The sequence below is a fragment of the Convolutriloba macropyga genome, chromosome 10 (genome assembly GCF_964194025.1).
Source record: "Convolutriloba macropyga chromosome 10, txConMacr16.3, whole genome shotgun sequence".
Taxonomy (NCBI): domain Eukaryota; kingdom Metazoa; phylum Xenacoelomorpha; order Acoela; family Convolutidae; genus Convolutriloba; species Convolutriloba macropyga.
Genome location: NC_134477.1, coordinates 26,575,917 through 26,601,188, shown reverse-complemented (window position 1 = coordinate 26,601,188; position 25,272 = coordinate 26,575,917). Strand labels below are relative to the sequence as shown.

The following is a 25,272-nucleotide window of genomic DNA, read 5'->3' as shown; positions in this document are numbered from 1 at the left end:
AGGAAGCGTCTCACTAACTTTGAGGAGAGCCGCAGACAGAGAGATGATATGGAGGAGGATAAGCACGTTGCCATGTCAGCAAAGAATGCTTCTCATCAAATTGGTATACACCCCTCATTCAAATCACATCCTAGGAAGACTTTTTCTAAGCCTAGTAGTTCCAAAGGCCCTATATTGTGTTTTGTATGTAACAAACCTGGAAATTTAGCAGCTAGTTGTTACAAAAAACGCTGTATGCAAGGCTAAAGGCCACCTAGAAAGTGCATGTAAACATCAGCAAAAAAAGTGCTCATAAAAGCTTAGCATCTAGTTTAAGCGCTGACAGCTCATTTGAAGTTTCAATAACTGATTTAATAGTAGATTCAGGCAGTACTGATCACATGATGATAGATAAAACTTGGTTTAAAAATTACCAAAAACTAGAAACCACAGTTAACAATCCAGATGGAGAGAAAACAAAAGTTGAACAAAACACGTGTCAAGCAAAATTTGGCACAAAAGACTTGGACATTTGAACTTTAGAGATGCAGCAAATACAACAGACGAAGCTTCCCAAGCTTCAAGTTTTTGTGAAACTTGTGCTTTGGGAAAAATTTGGAAAAAGCCTGTTCCAAAAGTGAGCGATAACAAAGCAACTCAAAGACTAGAAAGAATTTACTCTGACGTTATTGGACCAGTTAGTCCATCAAGTATAGGTGGCACACGATATGCAATTAGTTTCATAGACGAATTCAGTGGCTACGCAGTAGTAAAATTTATGAAATACGAAATGCAGGCATTGCAAGCTTTCAAAGAGTATATTGCACAATATGGCCGACCAAAAATTTTGAGAACTGATAATGGAACAGAATACAAAAACAAAACCTTTAAAAAATTTTGCAAAAGCAAAGAAATAACTCGTGAGTTTACAGTTCCTGAAAAACCCGATCAAAATGGTGTTGCAGAACGTTTTAATAGAACAGCAGTAGAGGCTGCAAGATGCCTTCTAATAGATTGAAAATTGCCAAAAAGCTATTGGGTTCGAGCAGTAGATACAGCATGTTATGCTAGAAAATTAGTTCTCAAAGACAAAAAAACAAAATCAGCTTTTGGAAAATTTTTTTGGCAGAAAACCGAGAAGCGACCATCTAAAGGTATTTGGTTGTGTAGCCTATTCAAAAAATCGTGATGCCAGTAAGAAATCAAAGTTTGATCCAAAAGCAACAAAGTGCCTGTTCATTGGTTACTCTGATAACACAACAGCTTATTTGTTGCAAAAAATAAAAACTAGACAAATTTTCACTTCTAGAAACGTTAGGTTTAATGAAAACAATCTACCAGGTTTTCATAATGAAACGAAAGATATAGAAGACAGCTTTCTATATCTAGACTTAGACGAAGTAAGAGAAGAACTTCAGGATACAAGCACCTCAAGTAAATTAAGTTCAGAGGTTGAGATAACTGAAACAAAGAGCGTTCAAGAAAGTGAAAACAGTACAGAAACTGAAGTTGATCAAGAAATTAAAGAAGAAAAACCCAGTCCTAGCGTCAAACTAAAATCCAAAACTAATGTACAGTTTAATCCAAATGTCGCAGTAAAAAACATAGAAAGAAAGCCTTCAAAAATTCCAGTACCTGTCAAAATTTCGCAACAGAAAAAAGTAAAACCACCCACAAGGCCGCAAATGATAGGTAAACTAGGTCAAATAGCAGTTCCTTCAGGAGACCAAAAGACTTTCCAATTTTGGTCAGAGTACGATGAAATGAAAAGATTGAGAAAGGAAGCAGCTCAAGATAGAGAACTTAAGCGATGTAATAGGTCTAGAGCGCCTGCGGAACGTTTTGGTAAAAGCTATTCTCATGCTGATCAAAGCATATTAACAAAAAAATTTCATCGAGCCTGAAAATTTTGAAAAAGCTATCAATTCGGAACAAAAAGACAAATGGCTTGAAGCAATGAAAACAGAGATAGAAAGTTTAAATGAAACGGAAACTTGGGACTTAGTTCCAAAGGAAAAAGGACAAATATTATTCCTGGCCGATGGGTGTACAAAAATTAAACATGATTCAAACGGAATTATCGATAAGTTTAAAGCTCGTTATGTAGCAAAAGGTTTTAAACAAATTGAGGGAATTGAAAATTCAGATACCTTTGCTCCCACAAGCAAACCTGAAACCTTTAAAATTCTACTAGCTTTATCAGCTATCGAAAACTTCTTTTTAAAACAAATGGATGTAAAAGCAGCTTATTTGAATCCTAAAATAGACGAAGAAGTCTATCTAGAGCAACCAAAAGGTTTTGAAAAGTTAGACAACAATGGCAACAAGTTAGTTTGTAAGCTTAAAAAATCAATATGTGGACTGAAGCAAGCAGCCAAAAATTGGTATCAGGAGCTTTCAACTTTACTATTTCAGCAAGGTTTTGAGAGAAGTAAACACGATTACTGTCTTTTTCTAAAAAACAAAGAAAATGACAAACTTTATGTTCTAACCTGGGATGATGACTTAGTCATAGCAGGAAATAGTCAAAGCGAGATCGACAAATTGAAAAGTTCACTAGAATCAAAGTTTGAAATGGACGACAGAAGAGATCTTGAATGGTTTCTCGGAATGCGAATTCTGAAAACAGAAAAAGGAATAAATTTAGATCAAGAAAAGTACACTCAACACATTTTAGAACAGTTCAATATGCAAGACTGCAAACCAAGCAAAACGCCAGCAGAAAAAAACCTAAAACTTGAAGTAGCTCAAGAAGATTCGGTAAGAGTAGATTCACATGAGTTTAGAAGTCTAGTAGGTTCATTACTTTACCTAGCTAAGCAAACTAGACCAGTTATCATGTGGATCACAAATGTCTTATCACGCTTCATGAATGACCCAACTGTTGAGCGTGTCAATGCTGGCAAGCGTGTGTTGAGATACCTATTACATACCAAATCTTTAGACTCTTTTTCCCATCAACCAACAAGAGCACTCTAGTAGGCGAAACAGATGCAGACTGGAGTGGAGACGTGAATGATAGACGGTCGACCACAGGATATTATTTCAAGCTGGGAAACAGTGGGGGATCTGTCAGTTGGCAAGTCAAGAAGCAACCGACAGTGTCACTCTCATCTTGTGAGGCAGAATACCAGGGTTTAGCTGCCGCGGTGCAAGAAGCCATCTTCTTGCATGGTCTTCTCAGAGAACTGGGGTACGAACAGTTTGAGCCCACAAACATTGGAGAGGACAACCAGAGTTGCATAAAGCTTGCAACTAACCCAGTGCTTCACAAACGATCAAAGCACATCGACACGAAATATCATTTCATCCGAGAACGAGTTGATGACAACTCAACCAAATTGATCTACACGCCAACAGAAGAAATGGCAGCAGATCTTCTGACAAAATTTTTGCCACAGCAGAAAGTAGAACAACATCGAGAACAACTATTGGGCGAGTCCAGATTCTTACCTAGCGGCAACAATCTGAGTGGGGGTATTGGAGCACAGAAAAGAACTTAGAAAATACCTTAGAGATTAGAAACTTAACTTATGTTGATAAACTCAGAAAGAAAACAAACTTACCAGATTTATAACGACAACTGCAGCTCACAATTTAGAAAATGAATGTAAATCAGTTTAGATCTGTATGTTTGTAAAATATTGATATTTATCTACTAATATTGAATAGGAAAAGCAACTTTTTGAACCATCTCAAGTGAAGTAAATTTTGCCTGTAATAATGAAATGACGCCCACTCATACGCCCCAAAATCGCCTGATTTTTGATACATTAACCTTTTAACAAATGTACACTGTAAATGTTATATTTATCTTATAGACTTTATATACGACTGATTTTTGCTAAAATCTTCACAATTTTCTTCTCTTTTGAATCTCCTAAAATTAATTCTTATTCTCTCAAATATCTTTTGAGCTTAAACAGCTTCAATCTCTAACGTGCCAAAACTCGTCCCGCCTCATCGGGATTGCCGCGCTACAGTGTTCATAATTCTGCTAACATTGTTTAACAGCTTCATTTGTATTTTGGGAAAACCAACCAAATGAAGGCTTTCAATGTTGTTTGTTTCTTTTCAGTAGCACAATTACAGAGTTCCAGATCAGGCAGTCTTTAAAGAACCCTGAAATTACAGAATGTGACAACAGTCTTTAACTTGCATCTTGGAAAAATAAATTAAATAAGTAGCTTCTTTTTTGAGTACTTTTAAAATGCAAATAGAGTTCTATTATGAAGCCAGTAGAAAAGTTACGTAAACTTTGCACAGGTCGATGTTTTCTTCATTCTTTTGGATTGGAACTGTGCGTGCTTAATGAAGAAAAGGGCAATTCGGTACTAGTCTGGTGAATCTAAGTTCCAAACGCTCTTTTTAGAGCATTAGTACATTGATTCACATTTTTGTTTAGATTCATAGCTTACGATATTATTTCAGGAATTTTGTAGGTTTTCAACTGTCTTGCAAGAATATTACAAGATTTAAATCCACGCATCATTTTTGCACCAAGGTCTACATTTACCCTACGATCTAAATTTTTTTGATAAACGATTATACTCGTGAGCAAAATTAATTTCAACAATGATATCGGGGAAATGATTGTGCATGAAAGATATTCAACAATGAAATTAAAATTTCCAAATATTTGGGGCGGAGCGATTAATTGTTACCAATGAAGCAACTGCAATTTAGCTCTTAGTTGGGCTGCCTTTACTTCGAATTTCTAGACAACAGAAATACAGCAGAAGTTCAACAGAATAGTGAACAGAATTGCATTCAACACATGATACCCTAAGTTATCAGCCCCAGAATCTGATATGCCAAAAATTTGGGATCTATTCTGCTCCAGCTTTACTGCCATAGAACTCATTGCACGTTCTATTTTCATCTGGGCTATATATAAAATACAACAGAAATGTTGACTAGGGTTTATGAAGTGCATTCAGCTAAAACAGAAAAGGAAGAAAGGATCTTTTCCATTTGTGCCCCCACCCAGTACATAATGCAACCACACCCTCGCCCCCATTACAAGGCACGTGCAACTACATAGCAAATCATTATGTAAAATTATGGCACATGCGTCTTGGGTTTCAAGTGAGATGCAGTCACTAAGCTGTGGGTGGGAGGGGTGGGGGGGGGGGGGGTGAGGTGCGTTACAAACAGAAAAAAAAAAATCCGAAAAGAGTTATTCATGTGGCGAAGATTATTTCACTCCCAGTTGTGTTTTGTCTGCTCATATGAGCGTGTTCAATATCTTCACTGAAATACAAGTCTGGGTTGAACCCCCGTTGAGAATATGAACTCCCGGTTCTACCTCGACGCAGAGTGAAATAGTCTTCGTTTATGCTTTGGCTTGTTGAGGAACCGTCATTTGTACTCTCTGGTGATCCCACCTGAGCCACACGCTCGTTTGTTTCCATATTTTGCAAGACGGAAACAGTGTCGCCCTGGTGTGAGTTCATTATGTACCTCTGCATTCCATTTTTCTTCGCCTTGTGCGCTGAAACTCAAACACTTTATTCCCAGACAGAGGTGCCGACTTTGTCCAAAAACGAAGGGGGATTAAACAACCTTAAATAAATGGTGGACGACCCTCCCGGTCTTCGAGGCTTTTGTTGAAAATTATTTTAAAAAATTGCCGCACTGACAGCCGCTGAAAAATATTTTTCAGCAGACAAATTTTGCATAATTATCCGCTTAATGTGCTGAATTATCCGCAATTTTTCCACATCAAAAACATTTTAGCACTTATATACTTTCAGCGCTTCCCTTGCATAATTTCAGCACTTACGGCATTTATGTCACTCATAGCTATTAAGGATCGAGCCTCAATCTTTTTGTAGCCAATTGAGGATGATTGAGTCATTTCCAAAATTAAAAACAAACCCTATCTTTTTCACTCATTACAACGATAGGAAGATATATGCTCACAAATGTAAAAATTGTGTTGACAAAAACTGAAAAATCTTTTTCTATCGTTAAAATCAATACTAACTGTCCGCTTAATGTGCTGACAAGTGCTCGCCTGATGTTGAAAAATTGATTAGAATTTCGACACATTAGGCAGATAATTTCGTAAGATTTATTCGCTCAAAACTTTTTTTTTCAGCAGAACTGAGCTCATTTTGTGCATAACTATTGGAATGAACTTCGCCTGTGTTAATTCCCAGCTCAACAGACAACTGTCTAATCTTGAGACTTTTACTCAGCAACGAGTTGAATTTACACAAGTATAAGACTGGTTATTGCAAATAATCATTTTAAGAGAGTTCTGAACTAGGTACTGATACAAGACTAGCCGTGATATTGACGTCGCATCTGGTCTGGTACATTTGAGAACCTCGTTGATTGAGTCTAATTATTTCATACCAAAAACTTGGAAAAGCAATACGTTCAAGTCAACCAGCGTCTAGTTGGTATAGCTGTTATTCAAAGAATTCCATCAAAATATCGACAAACTTTAAACTCACGCATCTTTTCATTTGACATCAAATCTTCTCAAGCAGGCCCATCGCTAATCGCATAAATTAAATTAACGACTTTAAACAAATTGATACTATTAACGCACCTTTCTTCTTTTTCTTTGGCATGACCTTGTCCGCTTTCAGGTTCAAAAAGGCAGTTTTACTCTCCGGTCGCTTGAAGAACAACAATGCATAAATTATGGCAGTTACAGCACCAATCAACCCCATCATTATGTGAGCACTTGGTCCTTCAGAGAACTTCATTGCGTAGCCAGCGAATCCTCCAAAAGCGTTCATCACTAAAAAATGCCAACTGAGCATGGGATAATCATGGAATAGAAAAATAAAAGGTCGAAATGGTCAACGCCGATGTTCGTAAGTGGAAGAAATTGAGATATGGAAAAATTCTCTAAGCGAACAAAAAATTTTGTTCATATGCGGTTTTTTAGGCTTTTTAAATTTAATTAACTTTATTGTTGTTTTGAAAGCTTGCTAGCGTTCCGACGTTTTTGGTAATTGGCAAGTGTTTCACGCTAAGACTTTCATGCTATTATAGGAATTTTGACCTAATGTTTCATTGAAACCTAACGCTTTTATTGCAGCAGATGAAAATGCAGAATGTGTACTCTCTATATTCTCCAATCAATCACAGAGTGAGAAGACTCTATTCACTTTTTAATAGCACATGCTTAATTATTCTAGTCAGTCAGATAGATAGATAAAAATGTATATGTGCATATTATTGACTCTGGTATTGGGTATACTTACCGCCGTAATAATTGAAGTTCCCCTTCAGAGTTTTCCTTTGTCAGTTAGTCAGATACATTTAGGTAAACCTATCGGCGCGCACAATTGGCCCTAGTTCTATATCCTGTAAGGCTGCAAAAGCAGCTCAACTAGGGTCAGCATTATTATGCATTCATTTCAGTTTTCGTGCTCCAAAGTTTCTTTGTAAACAAAATTGAGGAAAAGTTTGAAAACTGTTTCATGTTTTTTCGTCTTTTGATAGCGTTCCGAAGTTTTGTGCAGAAAGCGTCATGCAAATTAAAATGTTTTCCAGCTACTTAGCTTGTTTAAGGCCATTTTATCATTTTTGGTACATTCTTTTGTTTTTATAGCATTTATGCGGAACTGAGATAAAACTTTTGCTCGTAAGCATTTTCAATTAACAGTAGCTCGAATTTTTTGTTGGTTCATGGCAGCTTCTGCTGAGAAATCTGAGGAAAAAATGGGAAAAATCTAACTTTTTGTACGTTTCATAAAATTTCTTCTCAAGTTTATGAGGGTTGTGAGCTAATTATAGTTTCTTTAGTTTTATGTTAGTAATTTATTGGCCTCAATTGAATGACACACATTTATTTTTAAAACCATTTTGCTGGTTATTAGGCTATATTACTAATTGTTGGGCATTGTTTTTACTTGTATTTTTGAGCTCACTGTTGAAAATTTGGTTTTCAGAGTTTCCATGAGAAAATTGCGAAAGAGGTTTCAGAAATATTGGATTTTTTTTATTTCGTAGAAAAGTTGTTGAGAGATCCATCTAATGGTAACAAAGTTTTGGCAGCTTTGCAGGTATCACATTGACTGCAAGATTTTAGAAGTAATTACTAGCATTATAAGAAACAAACTGATCTTATGTTTAATAAGTGATTCTGAAAATGCAATTGTTTAACCAATTTTTTTTGAGTTATAACAAATTTTTTTGTTATGAGTATAAAATTTGAATTTATATTTCGTAAATTTAAGATTTTTTGAGCTATAATGTTGAGATCTGAAAACTTTGGACTAAACGGAATAAAGTTTTGGGTTTTTCCAGCTATGTTTTTACCGTTGGCATCTCAGATCCTCCCAGCACTTTCATAATTTCCCGTTATGGACAGGAAAATACAATTATGTGATCAAATTGAGTATGAATGGAGAGATGAATTTTAAAAACTAACAAATTGCATTAGTCAGGTTATACCACACTTTTGGCCACAGCAGGGTGTCCAGATATTTCTCATCGCTCACTTCTCGACAGAACATCCTCAAATTCCTGGCCGCTTGTATGTAGGCTACCAGGGTGCTCAGGTAATACACTACAGCCACTGAGACAAAAGTCCAATTCCAAATTCGGTCGTTAGAGGGTGCAAAGCAGGTGTAGGGTGGGCTGTCTTTTACACGATTAATGTTCCGAGTGAAGAAGAAAATGGCCAAGCCAACTAAAATATAACCGAAAAGTCTAAAATGATGGGATCTATGTTGCATATTATTGGCACCACCCAAGTGCACATGCTGTACTATCACATATTATTTTGCTATGTAACGGTGCGTACTAATATTTATGGGCATTTACTTAGCAACATTTCCTTAAAGCAGCCATCATAATGATTGCTGAAACTATTTGAAAAATCCGCCAGACTTCGGAAAGAATGATCCTCGACCAGTATTAACAGGCTCTTGTTTCATAGAAATTTCAATGAGCGAAGCTTTGAATCACTGAGTAAGAGTTAATCCGGGGCGAACTGGAGAGTAAACTTGTGAGAGGGTGTAAGTTTCATACAACGGGAGGTTTACTTATTAACCTATGAATAAGTTGGAAACTAATCTTGTAACAATCTAAAAATTGGAATTAAAGTATTATTTTGTAAGAATTCAAGAAATTATCAAACAAATGTTCATTTTACATAAAGTTACAAGTCGGTTGTTTAACTTGTAAATTTTGCTAGAGTTCACTCCGGTCGATCTTTTCGCTCTCATTGGTGCCCTGTCTTATTTTACTTTTGGGTGAACACAAAAAAAACAGCTTCTCGTGTGAAACAGTTAATTGTTCCGACCCCTCTTGAGGGGGGAGGAACTATATACTCAACTGGTTTTTTTTGTTCAGACTATTTTGACCGATCGATATATTAATCGTAGAGAGATGTGAGTAGTATCAATAAAAAGCCCGTCCATCATAGAATATGGAACTTAAATTTTTTTTTGAATTTCGTAATGAATTTCGTTAGAGCGAGTTATCGTGGTTTAAATTTTCGTGAATATCAGACCTATTTGCATAATTTTTATTCACATTTTCTGGAAGTTTTGCCTAAAACTTCGTCAATTTTGCTAAAATATAAAACAATTTTGAGCAATTAAAATAATGATTTTATTTTTAAAGACAAAAAAATTGGCGACTATTTTGACTCAATTTTTCTGGCTAAAAATTTGTCTAAAAATTTCAAAAATTCAGCCTTTTTCATCAAAAAAATGCCCGAGTAAGCTTCTTTAGTCCACTTTGACTAAATTTGCCGGAAGTACACAACCAAAAACAATTAACAAAATCTTGATAAACTACAAAATAGAGCTAGTCCTGCTTCCACTTCCATTGAGAGTAGGCTGCATTTAAAATTTTGCCGTTTATTGCTGACATTACTCTACGATTATTAAAAACTTACCATTTTCTTAAAAATCTTTTGACTAACAATTTATCTAGATCTATAACATTCGAAACCAATGAGTGTTCCTAATGGACAAAAAGCAATAGCAAGGCTTGTTTTATTTCAATCTTGGGCTGTTACAATCCAGAAAAAGTTTGGATTCGTATTCAGTAGGTCTTTTCTAAAAAAAATTCAATCTTTTATTATGTTAATTAAAAAACAGAACAATTTAAACCAAAACTCACTGTCGATAAATTCAAATGGCTTCCCATGCAGCTCCGAAACGATTTATCCAGTTTCTTTACTTGAAATATTGCGTTTGTTCTGACTTTTGAAAACGTTTGATTTTACACGAACAGTGGCTACTTGAACTCTGCCGCTATTTTTCTCTTAATTTGGTCAATTTGTAGCTTGTTCTACGCAGCGAAAAAATAATTTTTGAATTGTTTTTGGTTTTACGCCTTCATTTATGGTTTTCTGGCTTTGATACTACCAGATTTTACAAATTTGTATTTTACTTTTTCATTAGCCCATTTTCACGTTTTTTCTCGTTTTGCCACATTATCGAATTAAGGATAGTTCACAAATTACTTTCTTGGCATTCAATTTACAACACAATTGAATATATAAAAGTCTTGAAAGGCATAGATTATGGTTTCAGCGGCTTCGACTCCCCATTCTCTAATAATTTAATTGACTTTTTTAAATTTGTCTTTAACTGTGATTTTTACAATGTCTTTTTAGTCGTATAAAATTTACTGGATAGTGGAAGATCTCATTGGTTTTTATGGAGGATTAAATGAGACTATATTCTGATTTGAGTAGATAGCGGGTTTTTCGAAAAATAAGAATTTTTTTTTAGTTTTGTCTATATTTGACATTCTTCTTGTAGACGTAAGACATATTCGGAACAATTACAGATCTCAAGCGCTTCTTTTAGACGAATAGACGAACCTATTTAATCATTTCTTTTGTTGCTATTGACCTTCATGATTTTGAAAATAATTGTTTTCGACAAATACAATCAAAGAATTACAAAATTTTGCCATTTTTCTCGTTTTTTGTACTTATGTTACCTATTCTCATTAATGAGAGGTCCTATATTACCTTATTCGCGTTCAAAAAGGCTCAATTAAAGAAGTTCTGAGGGGCCAAATATGGCTTTACGACTTCGACAGCGCTTTCTCGAAAAATTTTAATTGGAATTTTGTTTGTTGTCTCTATTAGTTGTTGTTTTGTAACCGCATACAAAATGAATGATGACAGGTCTTAAAGCCTTCCTGTAGATGTTGGAGATCATCAACTTGTTGGATGTTTTGAATTGCTATCTAATGGTTTTCATTACTTTGCAATTAATTGTTTTTAAAAAATATGAGCAATTTTTTTTAACTTCGCTGTTTCTTTGTTCTTTTTGTCTAATTGTTACCGAGCCTTTTTATTGAGCGGTCCCATATGTTTTCTAGTGAAGTAAAAGTTATTTTGTTTAATTTCAGTCTTATCTGACGCTATTTTGACCTTGTTATTGAATTTTTTTTAAATGAAGATAAAATTTTTGGTGAAATTAATGGTTGTTGTCATTGTTGTTTGATTTTGTTGTTCGTTTTGACTTGCTTTCCTAATAATGGCTAATCTCATCAATCTAATGCGGCTTCTTTCGCTCCACTGAATGGTTTGAGGTGGACGCGATCTCTTTGTTCATACAATTTTTTTGAAAACTACTTCAATTTTTGGGATTCTTCTATCTGGTTTCTATTTGGGGGTTTTCTCATTTGGTAGAAATCTATGTCAAAAATGTGGATGAGCAGGGCGGAGATTTATGTGCAAACGCAGATCAACCAAGCCTCGTTGTTTCTCAAAAACTATTTGCGAACACCGACGTCTTAAAAAATCAATAATATATACATCAATTACCAAAAAAAATATTGAAAGGAAAAATGAGGAGCAAAATAATACTTTGAAGCTCTTGGTAACTCTAATTCCAAAAACTTGTCTGTTGAATTCCAACTGCAAGCACAAATTGTTAAAATGTTTAGTTTAGCTTATCTCAGTTCATGTGGAACGTATGTATCTTATATCTGCAGTTGACTTCGAACTCGAAAAACTTCTGTTTTGGTGAAGTTGTCAAGTTATGTTCTTTTTGTTGTTTAATGGAAAATAATATTAAAACATACAGAGTTTGCTGTTTTTATTGGTAAGAGTTCCAAAAAACTTTAGCAGCACAAAAAATTCCCTCGCATTATTCGATCTAAAATATCAAATTCAATATCTCACAATCTATATGTTAACGATCTCAATCTATATGTTAACGATCTCAATCTATATGTTAACGATCTTCAATCTATATGTTAACGATCTCAGTCTATATGTTAACGATCTTAGCAAATTTTTGTCATGTGAAACAATACAATACGCAGATGACACAGTACTATTGAGCTCTCATGATGAAGTTCTCAAATGCAAAGACGAGCTTGAGAAGGCCATAGAAAAATGCATACAATTTTTTAAACTACATCACCTCAAGATCAATCCGGATAAAACAGAGTTTATTATTTTTGGTAGCTCTAATCCTCATGACGAAACGACATTAAAAGTGGGAGACAAATTAATAAGTTCGAAAGCGGAAATCAAATATCTCGGTGTTAATATTGACAAAGACCTCAAATATCAAAAACAAGTAAAAATTCTTTTGTCAAAAATAGCCCAGGGCATTAAATGCATATATGCCCTCAGGAATATAATACCCACTGGTTACAAAAAAATTATTTTGAACGCTTTTGTTCTCAGTCATGTTCAATATTCTTCTGTTTTACTTGCAACCATCAATCAAAATCTTAAAACGACATTAGAAAAGCAGTTAAATTGGGCCATCAAAGCTTGTTTTCACAGACAGAAATTTGACTCATCCTCAGATCTTAAAATGAACCTTGGTATACTACCTATTTCAAAGACATATTACCCAGACAATTTCAAAATGCAATTTGCATGAAAAAAGTATTATTAAAAGAGGTATTCTACAGCACAATTCTTTCCCAAGAAATTATTTGTCAATGTCATACAGTCTTGCAAAGAAGAAATATAAGCTGTTTTTTCTTAATGAATACCAGAAGGACCCAAATAAAACCCAACATAGATCAATTACTTTTTTAAATTCAATTAAATTTCTTTCTGTTTTACATTAAATTTGTGTTACTGTCGTCCCTCCCCTCCAATACAAGTGACTTCTCTATTGGATCAATATTTTAGTTATTGTAAATTATTAGTTTCTCTTTCGTAATTATCAATATTTTACACTGCCTATCTCTGTAAATTTTACTACGACTGAAAAATTTACAGATATTAGGAGAAATACAGTGTTCCTTTTTTTTATCTCTGTAACTTATATACTAAATTGATGAGCTCCGGCTCGATTCAAGATATGATATCGCATCAATGATTTTATTGAGAGTTTCTCCACTTTAAGTGTCTTAAGGAATCTAATACAGAGCAAAACTCTAAGAACGACCAACTAATTCTTAGTTACCAATGAACTAACTAATGAACATGTAACATTAACCAAGTGGTTAGTTTAATTTACATGTTTCAGACTTTAAAAAAAAGACAATAGCGGTTCACTCACCAGAATCTTGGGTTATTACAAACGCATAAGTTTTTCCACAACAAAATATCATAGAAAAATTTTGTTCCGGATTGAGATGAGAGTTTGTTTGTTGGACGTACCTGGTATGACAAATACAACTATCAAGTGAGCCAAAGGGACTTTATTGTGGTGGTGAAAGTGGGGAGAGTAGTCGAGGGCCACGTGCCAGCCCACGCAGCAAACTGCACCCAGAAAGGCCAGAAGGGAAGACTGTAGAATCATGGAGATCACAGCACAGAACGCTGGATCCTCGTGCTGAAATAACATACAAACAGTCTTCACATAACACAAACAGTCATACAAATCACTTATTTTGTCTATCAAATCTAACTAATGGTTCACACTAATTCACACCAGTTCAACCAAATCAAACTATCCTCAAGAATCCGGAACGCATGCAATTCACTTCCTAATCAAACAACTATAATAAATTCTGTCTCCTAGTAGCCAAAATCTATAAACTTCGCAACCAACGATTTTGAACAACTTTCCAGTTTCACTCACTTCAACTAAGCAACTAGGCATCTAAGTTCTTTCAAATAGAATTCACTGAATAACCACAGTTTTCTCTCACTGAGAACCAAGTGCTTCACTTAACCGTTGTCTTTCTTTCAAAATTGTCTAACAACCGCTGTTCTTTAGCCTCGTAGGCCTCTCTCTGAGAGTTTTTCTTGTACTCAAGGGTACTCAACCTTATCAATTTTTATCAGCAATAAGTAGGATCTCTTTTCATTTATAACTTTTTGATCTAACGTATAAATGCAACAGTGGGCAAAGAAAATCAGTCAATAGATGCAACTTATGTTAAAGTTTAATCAAGTTGACCGGAATTCCGTGGTTTATTTGGCTTGCTAATTTCAGGACTTAACAAAAGTTGTTTCATGTTAAAGAGATCTTGTACAAGTGCCTGGATTCTGCTTTTATCCTTTCCCTGTTACCGATACTTCTCTGCTTTAGCCTACGAAGACTTTTGATCCCCTGTGGATCTAGCCATGTTTGTTTTAACCATTTTTTAGCAGTTTTCTCATAATCACAATGATAGAAAATTCAGGAAAAACTTAGATCTTTCAGCCGTTTTCTTCGTAGAATATTCGTCAAAATATTCGTGCGCTCTTTTTTTACTTATCAATCTATTCTCAAGAAGACTTTCAAACAGTAATTAGTCCTATATCAAACATCGAACTCCTTTCCTAACTCTTTATTTCCACCCTAAACTCTTCTTTCAAAAATTTTGCTCTTTTGAATGTCCGCTGCGTAATAATTCTACTTGTATGGCAATTTCGACTCCCTCCACCGTACAATAAACATTTACCATTTCCTAGCTTACGTTTCAATTAGACCCCTTAATTTTTCCAAAATTTTCCCTGATAATTTTGACCGGACTGACAAAATTTGCATACGACAACAATTACGTGCGTTTACTCGCAAGTTTCGTTTCATTTCTTAATGCATGTTCCTTCAGCCATCCTTTTGTTCTGCTTAATTTTGTCGTGGAACCAATCTCATTTAGGTGTTGTGAATTAATACCCAGCAGTTGCTGAATTACAGCACAAAAGTATCAATTCTTAATGATTGAAAGTCTTTGCTCCGACCATGCGCAAAATAAAACGATTGGTAAATCTTTCTTTTTGCATACAATTGGCTTTGTTTTTTCACACATTAAGGTTTGTGACAAAAATTTTGTCTTGGTCTTTGTTTTTTAATTCCCTTGCTGTGGGCAATTGTTAGGGGCAAACAAATATTCTTCTTCTTAAAAAGTGCCAAAAATGGCCGACAAAACCGTTAAAGCACAATTGTTTTTTTCTTTTCTTCTACAGTAATTTTTCGTTAAAATACCCAATAAATCCTTCCTGAAAACACTTAACAGTAACTCCAAACTTGTAGCTGCTTATAGGGAAAACATACTCACTTTTATCATAACAAAATGGGTTTTAGGGGTGGAATTTTGGGGTTTGAGGGGAATTCATAAAAAATATCATTGCTTTTACCAAGCTTTTCCATTCTTTTTTTGCTTTTATCACAATTGGTTCATTTCGTTTACTGACCTCTGAGTTTCGTTCTTACTATTTCTGACAACTTGATCACTTTGCGAAGCTAGTCTCTCTTTTGTTTACATAACAAATAAAGCTCTATTCCACTCCAACTTACATCGTTCAAGTTCGTTGTTTTTGTTTACACAGTCAATAGGCTCAAGACTATCTCCTAAACTCTGCAAACTAATTAACTACTCAATATCGAAGTTTCAATGTCATGTAGTCTCAATGACTTTATATTACAAATTCCACAATTACCAGCTTTTAACTATTCATCGTCTCTATTATATCACATTTGTTCGCATTTCACAAAAAAAATTTTAATTTTCATATTTGACCTATTTATTGCACAACCAAAACATTAAAACGGCGACTTGCTTATTTGTATGAAATACATGTAAAAAAGGATTACTTCTTTTATTTTGAGGATCAACGAAACCCCAATCAAGTCAGAACACTTATTTTATCCTACCTTCTCTGCACCGACCAAGTATGCCCCTATGAAGATAGTGAGACATACAATGAGAACCATTTGAATGAATGCTTCATCCTCGTCCAAATGTGTATAGAGATAGAGAATGGCCTCGAATATCACCACAAGCACCACTACACCTACTATCAAGCCAAACTTGGCTGTCCAATGATAGTCCGTCTGAAATAAACAAGCAGCTTTGAAAATGTCTTATTTTTCAACAAATTTTGTATTACATGAGTCAGCAACTTATTATATTATTAATTGTGCTGTCAAAAATCGCTTAACTTTTTTCAACCATAGCTTTAATTTTCATGATTTCCGAGAACTGTCGTCCGATTGAAGTTCAATTTCTCTTAAGCTTTTAAAAATAGTTTTCAAGTTTATTTCTTCCTACTTCTAGCATATCTTTGCTTGAAATTTTATAGAAAAAAGGTGACAATATGAGCACCTGGACTTATGATATAAGTTGGGAATTTCAGTAGTGAAATATAATTTCACTGAATCCAGCTGTTTTTTTTGTTTAATAATGTTGAACGAGACGATGGATAAAAATGACTAAATTTCACTAGCAATATCGCAAATTTCTATGATATTTTTACTCTCCTTGCTCGGTTGGACGCTTAAACGAGCTTCAGCTACAAACAAATTCTATTTTAAGTTCTTACTGTTATACACAAACCCTTGTCTACAAAACTCCCCATACATCATCGTCAACTGCTAATTATAATGGAAGTACCAAGAGCCATATTATCTTTTGCTTCCAAATCATTCACTACTAAAGTTGCTTAAAATCACTGAACCAGCTGTCCAACTATTTATTGAAGGAAACAAGTTCTGCAAAAATAAAATTATAATTGAAAGAACGTTTATTTTGATCAGGTATCAAACTGAAGAGGCACGCAGCATAGACGATATATCAACTAGATACAACTATATTTCAACAATATGCGACTGTATTTCAGGGCCGATGATTTCAAAAAAAATCTTTGAAAGCAAAAATATAGTTAGGAAACCGTATCGAAAATCTAAGCTCGGTTAGGGTTAATGACTATTGGGGGCTCCATCAAAATGTCTGGTTAGGAACGAATCTTCAATCAGTATACGAAACACAACTCCTAGGTCAAGAGAGGTGTAATAAACAAGACATGCGATGACTGCTTTACTGGTTGAAACGGATTTAATATGCAAATTAGCTCGCAGTGTCCTATGAGATTTTGCAGGTAGTGTATTCCGTTCTATTGTCAAACAACATGATCTCAAAATGTAGTTAGAAAAAAACAAGAGAACAAAAAATGAGCAGAATTTTGAAACTTCAAACCATCCATCCTTACTTTCAAGGAAATCCAACGATTTGTTCAAGCATTTCAACTTAAATCCTCTAACAAAGAAAGTCTGGCAGCAGAAGAAAACGTTTAGCCGAGAAAACCCTCGTTATTATTCTTTTTAACAATAAAATTCTGTTTTCACGAGTAAAAAAAAACAAGAGTTGGTTAGTAATGCTTTTCAACCATTTTGTATTTTTTAATTCTCTGAATTAACTTTTGCGCCTGGAATAAAATAGATAAGCACAAACCGACTAACGTCAGACAAATTTCTCTCGAACGACAGGTGGGGAAGTTTATTTATGGGTGCAAAAATAACCGATCGGGTGGTATACGAACCCACGAACTCCTGAGTCCTCGACAAAAATATTCGTCCCTCGGCTATCAAGCCCTTGTTCTTTCCTCCGCAACAATCGGTTTTACTTTAGCAACAAACTTTACTTCGGAGTGAGAGCAATTGAACCGGAGTGAGACCACTGAAGACTGAAAAAAAGAATCGTGAAAATGTCACTTGAGAGACCAACAAATGTTCTAAAACAAACACGCAAAAATGGTCGAGCAAAAATTTTGCGTAGAAAAAAGATAGCTGGTAGAAAACCGGAAACGGCTTGAACAGTTGTGCAATATAAATACTAAAGTAACCTTACCTGAAAGAAGAAATATTAAAGAAAAGAGATTGCGAAGAAATTAATAGTCTAATGTAAATAGACATTGTCTTAGAAAATGCAGATTCATTTTGGGGTCTTGATAAGTGCGGATGGGGGCATTTGAGAATTATTTACAATTTGGATGTAGTTGTGGTTGTTGGAATAATAGGAGGTGGTAGTAGGTAATAGGTTAGCAATTGGGGTGGGGTAGGTAAGGTAGTAGGGTTGGATGGGGGCAGGCAGGTGGGGGGACAACGAGGGTGTCTGTAGTTGGTGGGCGCGGCTCGTTGTCGGGACGGAGTGGCGTGTGGTTGGGAGGGAGGATATAGGGGTATGTAGTGCGGCTAGGTGTGGATGTTTTAGTGTGAATGCAAAGAAAGAATTGTAATTTGAGAAAATGTTCAAAAACAGAAGTCAAATGTTCATGTCATGAACAAACTTGTTTCAGCTAAAAAAAACCTGTAGAATACCAATACTCCTCTTCGAGTCAATAAAAAAAACGTGTGTAAAACGCCTGTTATCTCTCTTAACTGCTTTGGTGTGATTAAAATTACCCCTCGAGCTTGAATTGCTAATATGATCACGTTTCAAGAAATAACTGGCAGTTCTAAAATATATTATACATAACTTACACATATGCAAGTTCTTGTAAAAAAAACTTACACAACATCGATATAACTAAGCGCAGTTCAACGCTCCGAAGTTTTTTTTAAGAAAAATCTGTTTTGATAGTCACAAAACTTACATTCAAGAGAATGACGATGAGAGAAACAAAGTTACCCCCCCCCCACATTTCACATTTTCAGATCTTGAATGTTAGAAGTCATTGAACAAAAATCCGATTTTAGTTTCGAAAGCGTGATCAATGATCTCTTCAAAATTTGATAGGCACAAGTTTGACGAGTTAAATACGAAATCGAGGGCTACTAAAAGCTTGGAAATGAAAACTGCATACCTTTTCCGGGTGTCCAATTTTAGTTTGCGTGACGTAAGCCATGGCTGCAAATGGTGTCAAGTGGTTGGACTTGCAGGTGGCCCTCGAAGGTTCCAAGAACACTGGTTCCATTCCTTCAGAGGAGAAATTTGACTGCTTGGAGTCCCAATAGACACATCCATGCGACACTTCCACCAAACACGTATCTGAGGTAGAAAAATACAATCACACAACATTAACCACAAATTACGCAATATTTCACTAAATTGCTGAGTGCCAAAAATTTTGCTCAAAACTGTTTATTCCCTCGGTTGGCTCTGGTCTTGAGCACTATTCTATTAAATTTATATGGCTCCAATGGTCGTATATCAAGTCAGTCGCCCTTTACCCCCCCCCCCCCCGCCGCCTTTTACTTTACACTCAAGTGGGAGTAGAGTGCTTGCGGGATTGCTCTGCTCTTAGTCAGGGACTTTTCCTTGTGGCCTACAGCCTTAACCATGATCTTGAATGGGCCATAAAAGTCTATGGTCTTGGATATGGTATCCAAGACACCATAGAAAAAAAATTGTTGAAGGCCAATGGCAATTACGATATATTCGTTGCACTACGTGATCCAAAAGACGTCATTTGAGATCACGTTTAAGTTTTTTTTATGGTCTTATGTGTGGTATCAAAGAAGCCATACGACGATACATGTCTTACGTATGGTTTCCAAGAAACATTTATGGTGTTCATCCCGGGCACGTACTTTATTTCAACTCAACTGGCCAACTCAAACCAAGTGAATATTGAATTGTGCAATCATTGTTTGTTAAAAAACAATTAAACGTTTCAGGACCAACTGCGCATCTAATGATATCGTTTTAAATAATTGGAGGCGTAAAAAATTCTGTGTGGACCAAATGTATTTATTGTTGTAATTTAACACCCCATAGTTTTTCCGAACATAAATAAAACGGATTAAAAAATTTAAATAATTAATCTTTTGGATACCTGTAAGTTCAACTTCAGGGCTGGATTTGTGGAAATTGAATGACGTCACAGCTCCCACCGATACCTTCGCACCACTCGGATCCCGAATGTCCACGTAAAACTGATCGGAGACTCTTTTCTGAGTTCGCAGTTTCAGTTGTATCTCATCGATATTTCGACCGTTTCTTTTCAATTTGGATTCAGCGCTCACTCGCTTTTCGATCGGCTTGTCTACCGTTTTGTCGTATGAACTTATCACAATTGTACTTCCCGGAGGACTTTTGTCCAGCTCACTTTTGGAAATTTTGGCACCTAAATAATAATATAAACTACACTTCGTCTACCGTTAATTGTAAACCCGATTGTGTGCGTCAATGAGCTCAAATTGAAGACACGATTGACTTGATGTATCGGGTGCTGAACTGGAATGTTGGGTGATTCTGTTAACTGATTTAATTATGAATAACAAAGATAATTTTTATTACCAATTAATTCAACCTGAATTTATATTACTCAACTGAGTGAACAGATTGATTTATGGGATAACTTAAACAGTTACTGTTACGGAATCCATTATCAATTCTATAATAACGAGATAGCGTAGAGAAAGCTCCGGCAAAGTTAATGTCCGAAATAGTAACAGGTGCTTCACAGTGCCAAGAGCACAAATATCATAGATATGAGCCTGGTTTCAACTTGAAACGCACAGGCAAACTTAAAAATGCCCCATCTCTGCAGTTTCAGATTCTAGAATGCCAGAATGTCCTATATACGATGCCAGGTTTTAAAACTGTCGGAATTTTGAAACTAGAAATGAGTGTTTCAAGCATGTTCATGTGACTCTGTTAAAGTGCCTTCGAAGTTCTGATTTGTATCTGGTAGAGATCCGTGCGGTTCCCGATTAAGGCCAGATTTTTTCAGTGACTTCATCAGTTACACGTATTTAAAGGTTTCCGGCAGAACTAACGCAACGAAGCGAGTTAAACTTAACAGAAAAAAATTCAATTTATTATTTGCAACCTCCACTAGAAGGAAGTTCACAACAGTCAGATACAAAATTTTTTGAGGGTTTTCCGACGATATTCACCACAAGGAACTGGCTGATCAAAGACGATAATTAGCGAATTTCTTAGCCCAGAATTAAATATTGTAGGATTTGAATAGTTTATATATTACCTTGTGTAGCCCCTCTTGTAACGCCTTTTTCGTCAACATGACTGAATGTCAAGTCTCCTGAACTTTCTAATTCTTCTGCAGACTCAGGCATCTTCATTACTTTTACATGCGAGTGCTCACTTTTCACTTCAACTTCCATGCCCGATCTCAATTGAGAACCAAAATGGAAATGTAGATCTTGTAAATTCTGCAGCTTTGTCACCATATATGGTAGTTTCTTTGGAGCATTCTGGTTGGCTGAAACAAGCAACTCAACATACGACAGTGCAGGTTTTAAAGCTAGTTTAATTGCCGTCGAAATTTTTTCACGAGCAAAGTCTTCCTCATTTTCAAATCGTTCCTCTTCAATTTCGTTCATCAGTTTTATTTTCAAGGGATACTGTTTCAATTTGTCCACGAACCCGAAGCCAGTATCAACTTGCTCTGTGGTCAATTTACCATCTTGAACTTCCTTCACGAAGTAACTTAAGTCGTTGAAATACATCGCCGTGTCTTCATAATTTAAAGATTGTTCGCCATGCTTTGAAACTTGCTTTCGGTTGTCAATTGAGTCGATGTACCTCTGAAATTCTTCGCGGATCTGTTCGGGCGACTTTTTGGGTTCTGTCGTGGATTTGGTGCTCGAGATTGAAGTCGTGGTTGTTTCTGGAGCTGGATTTGATGGTTGAGCCTGGTCTACCGTAGTTGAATTTTGAGCAATTCTGTCCGGGTTTTGTTGAGAATCGCCTCCTTGATTTGGCATCGTAGAAGTTGAAGTCGAAAGAGTTGTCTCCATGTCCTGAACATCAACGTCGCCATTTGCCCGGAAGAACAACGTCTTCGCATGTTTGGGTTCTGTAACCAATGAACACGTGCATCCGACGGTTTCTCGCTTCACAGTTAGAAGCTGTTCGCATTTTCGGCCAAGGTTTCTCTCAGAATTGAAGTTATAATTATTGGTTAGATTTGCTAAATCCAGAAGCTCATTCGCAGTTTCTGTTCGACATTCAATCTTGATGCTTTTTTTGTTTCGGATCTGAAAAGCACAAACGTCGCAACAGACTTTAGCGGGCTCGCTTTTGTAATTAGGGTTTGAGGTGTCCTGGTAGACGTTCAAACTTCCAAACCCGACCACCCTTTTCAAAGGAGCGTCAATTTTATACGGAAGTTTGGTCAACGCTTTAGAGTTTCGAACTTCAATTTGGCATTCTCGATCTCTATCCGATCCATAAAGGTCAAATGTGACCATATTACCGGTATCTTCAGCATATGCGACCGTAACCGTTTCATCCGGGAGGTAAAAGTAAGGCGAGTCTGAGTTTCGGCGACATTTGACATCCGCGGTTACCGGAAGACCCGGAATTTCGGCGGTGCCATAAAACTCGGGCGGATTTGCACAGGTTGTGTGGTATTGCATTATATTTTCAATTTTCCCAACGGGTTGCGACTGATGTTCAGTTATTTCGATGAACTGAGACTGAATTCTGCGAGTTGTTTCTAAGACTGTCCCCTCCATACCATTATAACAAACACATGAATAGTATCCTTTGTGATTAGGGGTTAAAGGGTCAAAGGTCAATATGGAGCAATGCTCAGGTCGGTGACATTGTGGATCCTCCATTCCTTTTAGTTCCCAGGAAATATTCCGTTCACCATTTAGCAGAACATCAACCTCTCCTAAACGAAGTAGCCAATCACAATCGAGAACCGGGTTAGCACGCATGCAGCACTGCAATTGGACAGTTTCGTTGTAACAAGGTTGTTCTGAAAACTCCATGCCTCCTGAATTGCAGAGTAAGTTCCTGGGTTCAATATACTTGTTAACCTCCAAAGCATAGTATCTACTTGTAATTGGAAACTCGAAACACCCAGTACCGTTAACCTCTCCCTTCATTTCAGTCGGATAAATCTGGCAACAAGTGAAACGTTCAGTATCCACATCTTCAGGGTACAAGAGGTAGTACCCAAACCCGACGCCCTGTTCAACCATAGAGAAGTTACGAACTGGGGCAGCTCCGTCCGGCCAAGCAACACAAGTGACATTTGCGGTCATGTTTCCGGTAACTCTTATTCCAACGTTTTGAATTGGACCAATTTCTGGGTTCATTTCCGCATATACACAACCTTGCTCTGCAGTTTCACTGAACATGTTCCAAACTTTACCTCGTCTATATCTGCAAATTATAGACTCCCTTTCGCCTACAAGGTCAATCCTCTCAATGTCATCGGGTGAAAGTTGATAATTCTCCACAACGTTTTCCTTATTTGTCTGATATTGAAGCTCATACGGATTTCTGTCAGAACTCAAGTCAACAGCTCGGTATGATCTGCAGGTCAAAGCTTTGAAAACGTTTTCACGGTGCAGACCTTCAAATATTTTCACACCACTCGAGAATTTTGAGATCATGTCAGCAGTGTGAAATACATATTCGCCACCATCTTCTGAACAAACAGCTTCGGCTAAGATTCCATTCGAAACTCCGCGACAAAATCTGTAATAATATTTGTATTTTTCATCAATGGAGCCTTCCCATATTTCCCAATTATGGAAATACAACGGAAAATTGTCAGCGTCGCCACAACGATTGCCAGAAAGTTCTGGATAATCAACTTCGTCCTGAATTTCGAGTTCAAAAACCAAAACTCCAGATTTTGATGTACTTGAACAAGAAGGAATTGGACCAATCACGTCAGAGCACGGGCCTGATTCTGATTGGTAGATACAGTGATCTGGATCTGAAGGTTTGACCGTTATTGCAAACTTGCCAGCATTCCAGCTTTGAATTGAGAAAACTTGAAAATCAAAAGTGATTTGTCGTTTTTTGTAATCAATTTCAAACATTCCTTGCTCGAAATCATTTGATGTTAGATATCTACGAACAGGAACACTGTATTCGCAGAATTTGAAATCATTTCTCAAATCAATTTTGTCAATTTTCAGCAGTAAAGGAGTCAAATTTATATCATCAAAGCTTGCATGTTCTGTTATTAAGTGATGCTCTAAGACACAGGTTATGGTTAAGTTCTGACCCAAAACAAGTTTCTCGCCGCACACGTGCGAGCATTCCAGTTTGAAAGGGTGGATAATTTCAATGGAGTAATTTACAGAATTCAACGAGCTGTTACCGTCAATGTGAAAATCATATCGACCAGTGTTAGAGGAATGAACTTCAGCTATAGCCATCTTAACTTTATGTTGCATAATTGGCGTTGCAATTGGATCGTCAGTACACAAAAACTCTTCAGTCCAAGACAGATTCGCGTTTTTTGGTTTAATTTCTGTTGCGGCCAATATTTCACGAAACTTCAAACTCGTGTCGTTTAGTGGAAAACCTCTAGTCGTAAGGAGAATTTCAAGAGGCTCACCGAAAAGTGCGTCATTTAGCCGAATAAATCCTGCGTCAACTAAAGGGTTTGGGTCAGCAGTAATATTTTGTTTTATTCTTGGCATTTCGCTAACAGTAAATGCGATTATCGAACTCGATTCGTCATTTGGCATCTTCGGCGCAGTGCATTCGTAAATTATAATCGGATTATCAACGTGACTTATAACCGAAATCTGAGTTGAGTTATAACAGTTTATAACATAATGCGCAACTGTTGAATTAATTTCTCGGCCTAATTCGTTCACACCTGCACACCGAACGACTCGCTCAGTTATACACCCGACAATTTCCGACTCCAAAACTAACGTTAAGTTGACTTCCGATTTACTTCCATATAAGGAAGGTGGTTGTATTTCGTCACAGCCCAGGTACGTCAAACGAAGGGATCGAATTTCGCCTTCGGTTGAGAAACAAATAAGCCCTGATATAGTCATGTCTTGCGTGCAAACAGAAGTTTCTAGAAGTTTTGTTTCAGGGTTGACCCAATTACAGCGTAAGTTGATAGCTTGGTAGATGGTTAAAAATTTGTGCTCTGATACATCTAAGTGCAGTCTTTTCTTCAGCTGCAAGTGAATCACAGATTGCATGAAATTGTTCGTATCACCCATTTGAACCTACGACAATAACAGCAAATTTTTAGGACCAAAATTGCGGATTAATTGCAAACAAATGCGAGACTTGCCAAATACTATAAATTAAGCCTGAGACAACAAGAAACAGTCCGAATTGCCTCAATGCAATCAATGTTTGAGCTGCGTTGGAATGTCTTCGGTCCAAAATTTTTATTGCATTTCGAAGACAAAAATGTATGTAGTAGGCTTCCTGTAGCCTTTTGCTGGATAATACGGAATTTTAGACTATCTTTCATAAGCAAAG

At 36.3% G+C, this 25,272-nt stretch overlaps 1 protein-coding gene across 1 annotated transcript in view; it reads right to left on the bottom strand.

Annotated features, from left to right (window-relative positions):
• Positions 1–5,100: 5,100 nt before the first annotated feature.
• The window catches only part of LOC142348848 (uncharacterized), a 34,442-nt gene continuing 14,270 nt past the window's right edge, over positions 5,101–25,272 (bottom strand). The window contains exons 7-14 of the mRNA XM_075400391.1: positions 21,032–25,010; positions 19,877–20,167; positions 18,905–19,089; positions 15,978–16,157; positions 13,553–13,727; positions 8,378–8,638; positions 6,542–6,736; positions 5,101–5,473 (exon numbers count right to left, since the gene is read on the bottom strand). Of these exons, the coding sequence (XP_075256506.1) occupies positions 5,163–5,473; positions 6,542–6,736; positions 8,378–8,638; positions 13,553–13,727; positions 15,978–16,157; positions 18,905–19,089; positions 19,877–20,167; positions 21,032–25,010 (5,577 nt within the window). The 3' untranslated portion in view covers positions 5,101–5,162. The remainder of the gene's footprint in view (positions 5,474–6,541; positions 6,737–8,377; positions 8,639–13,552; positions 13,728–15,977; positions 16,158–18,904; positions 19,090–19,876; positions 20,168–21,031; positions 25,011–25,272) is intronic.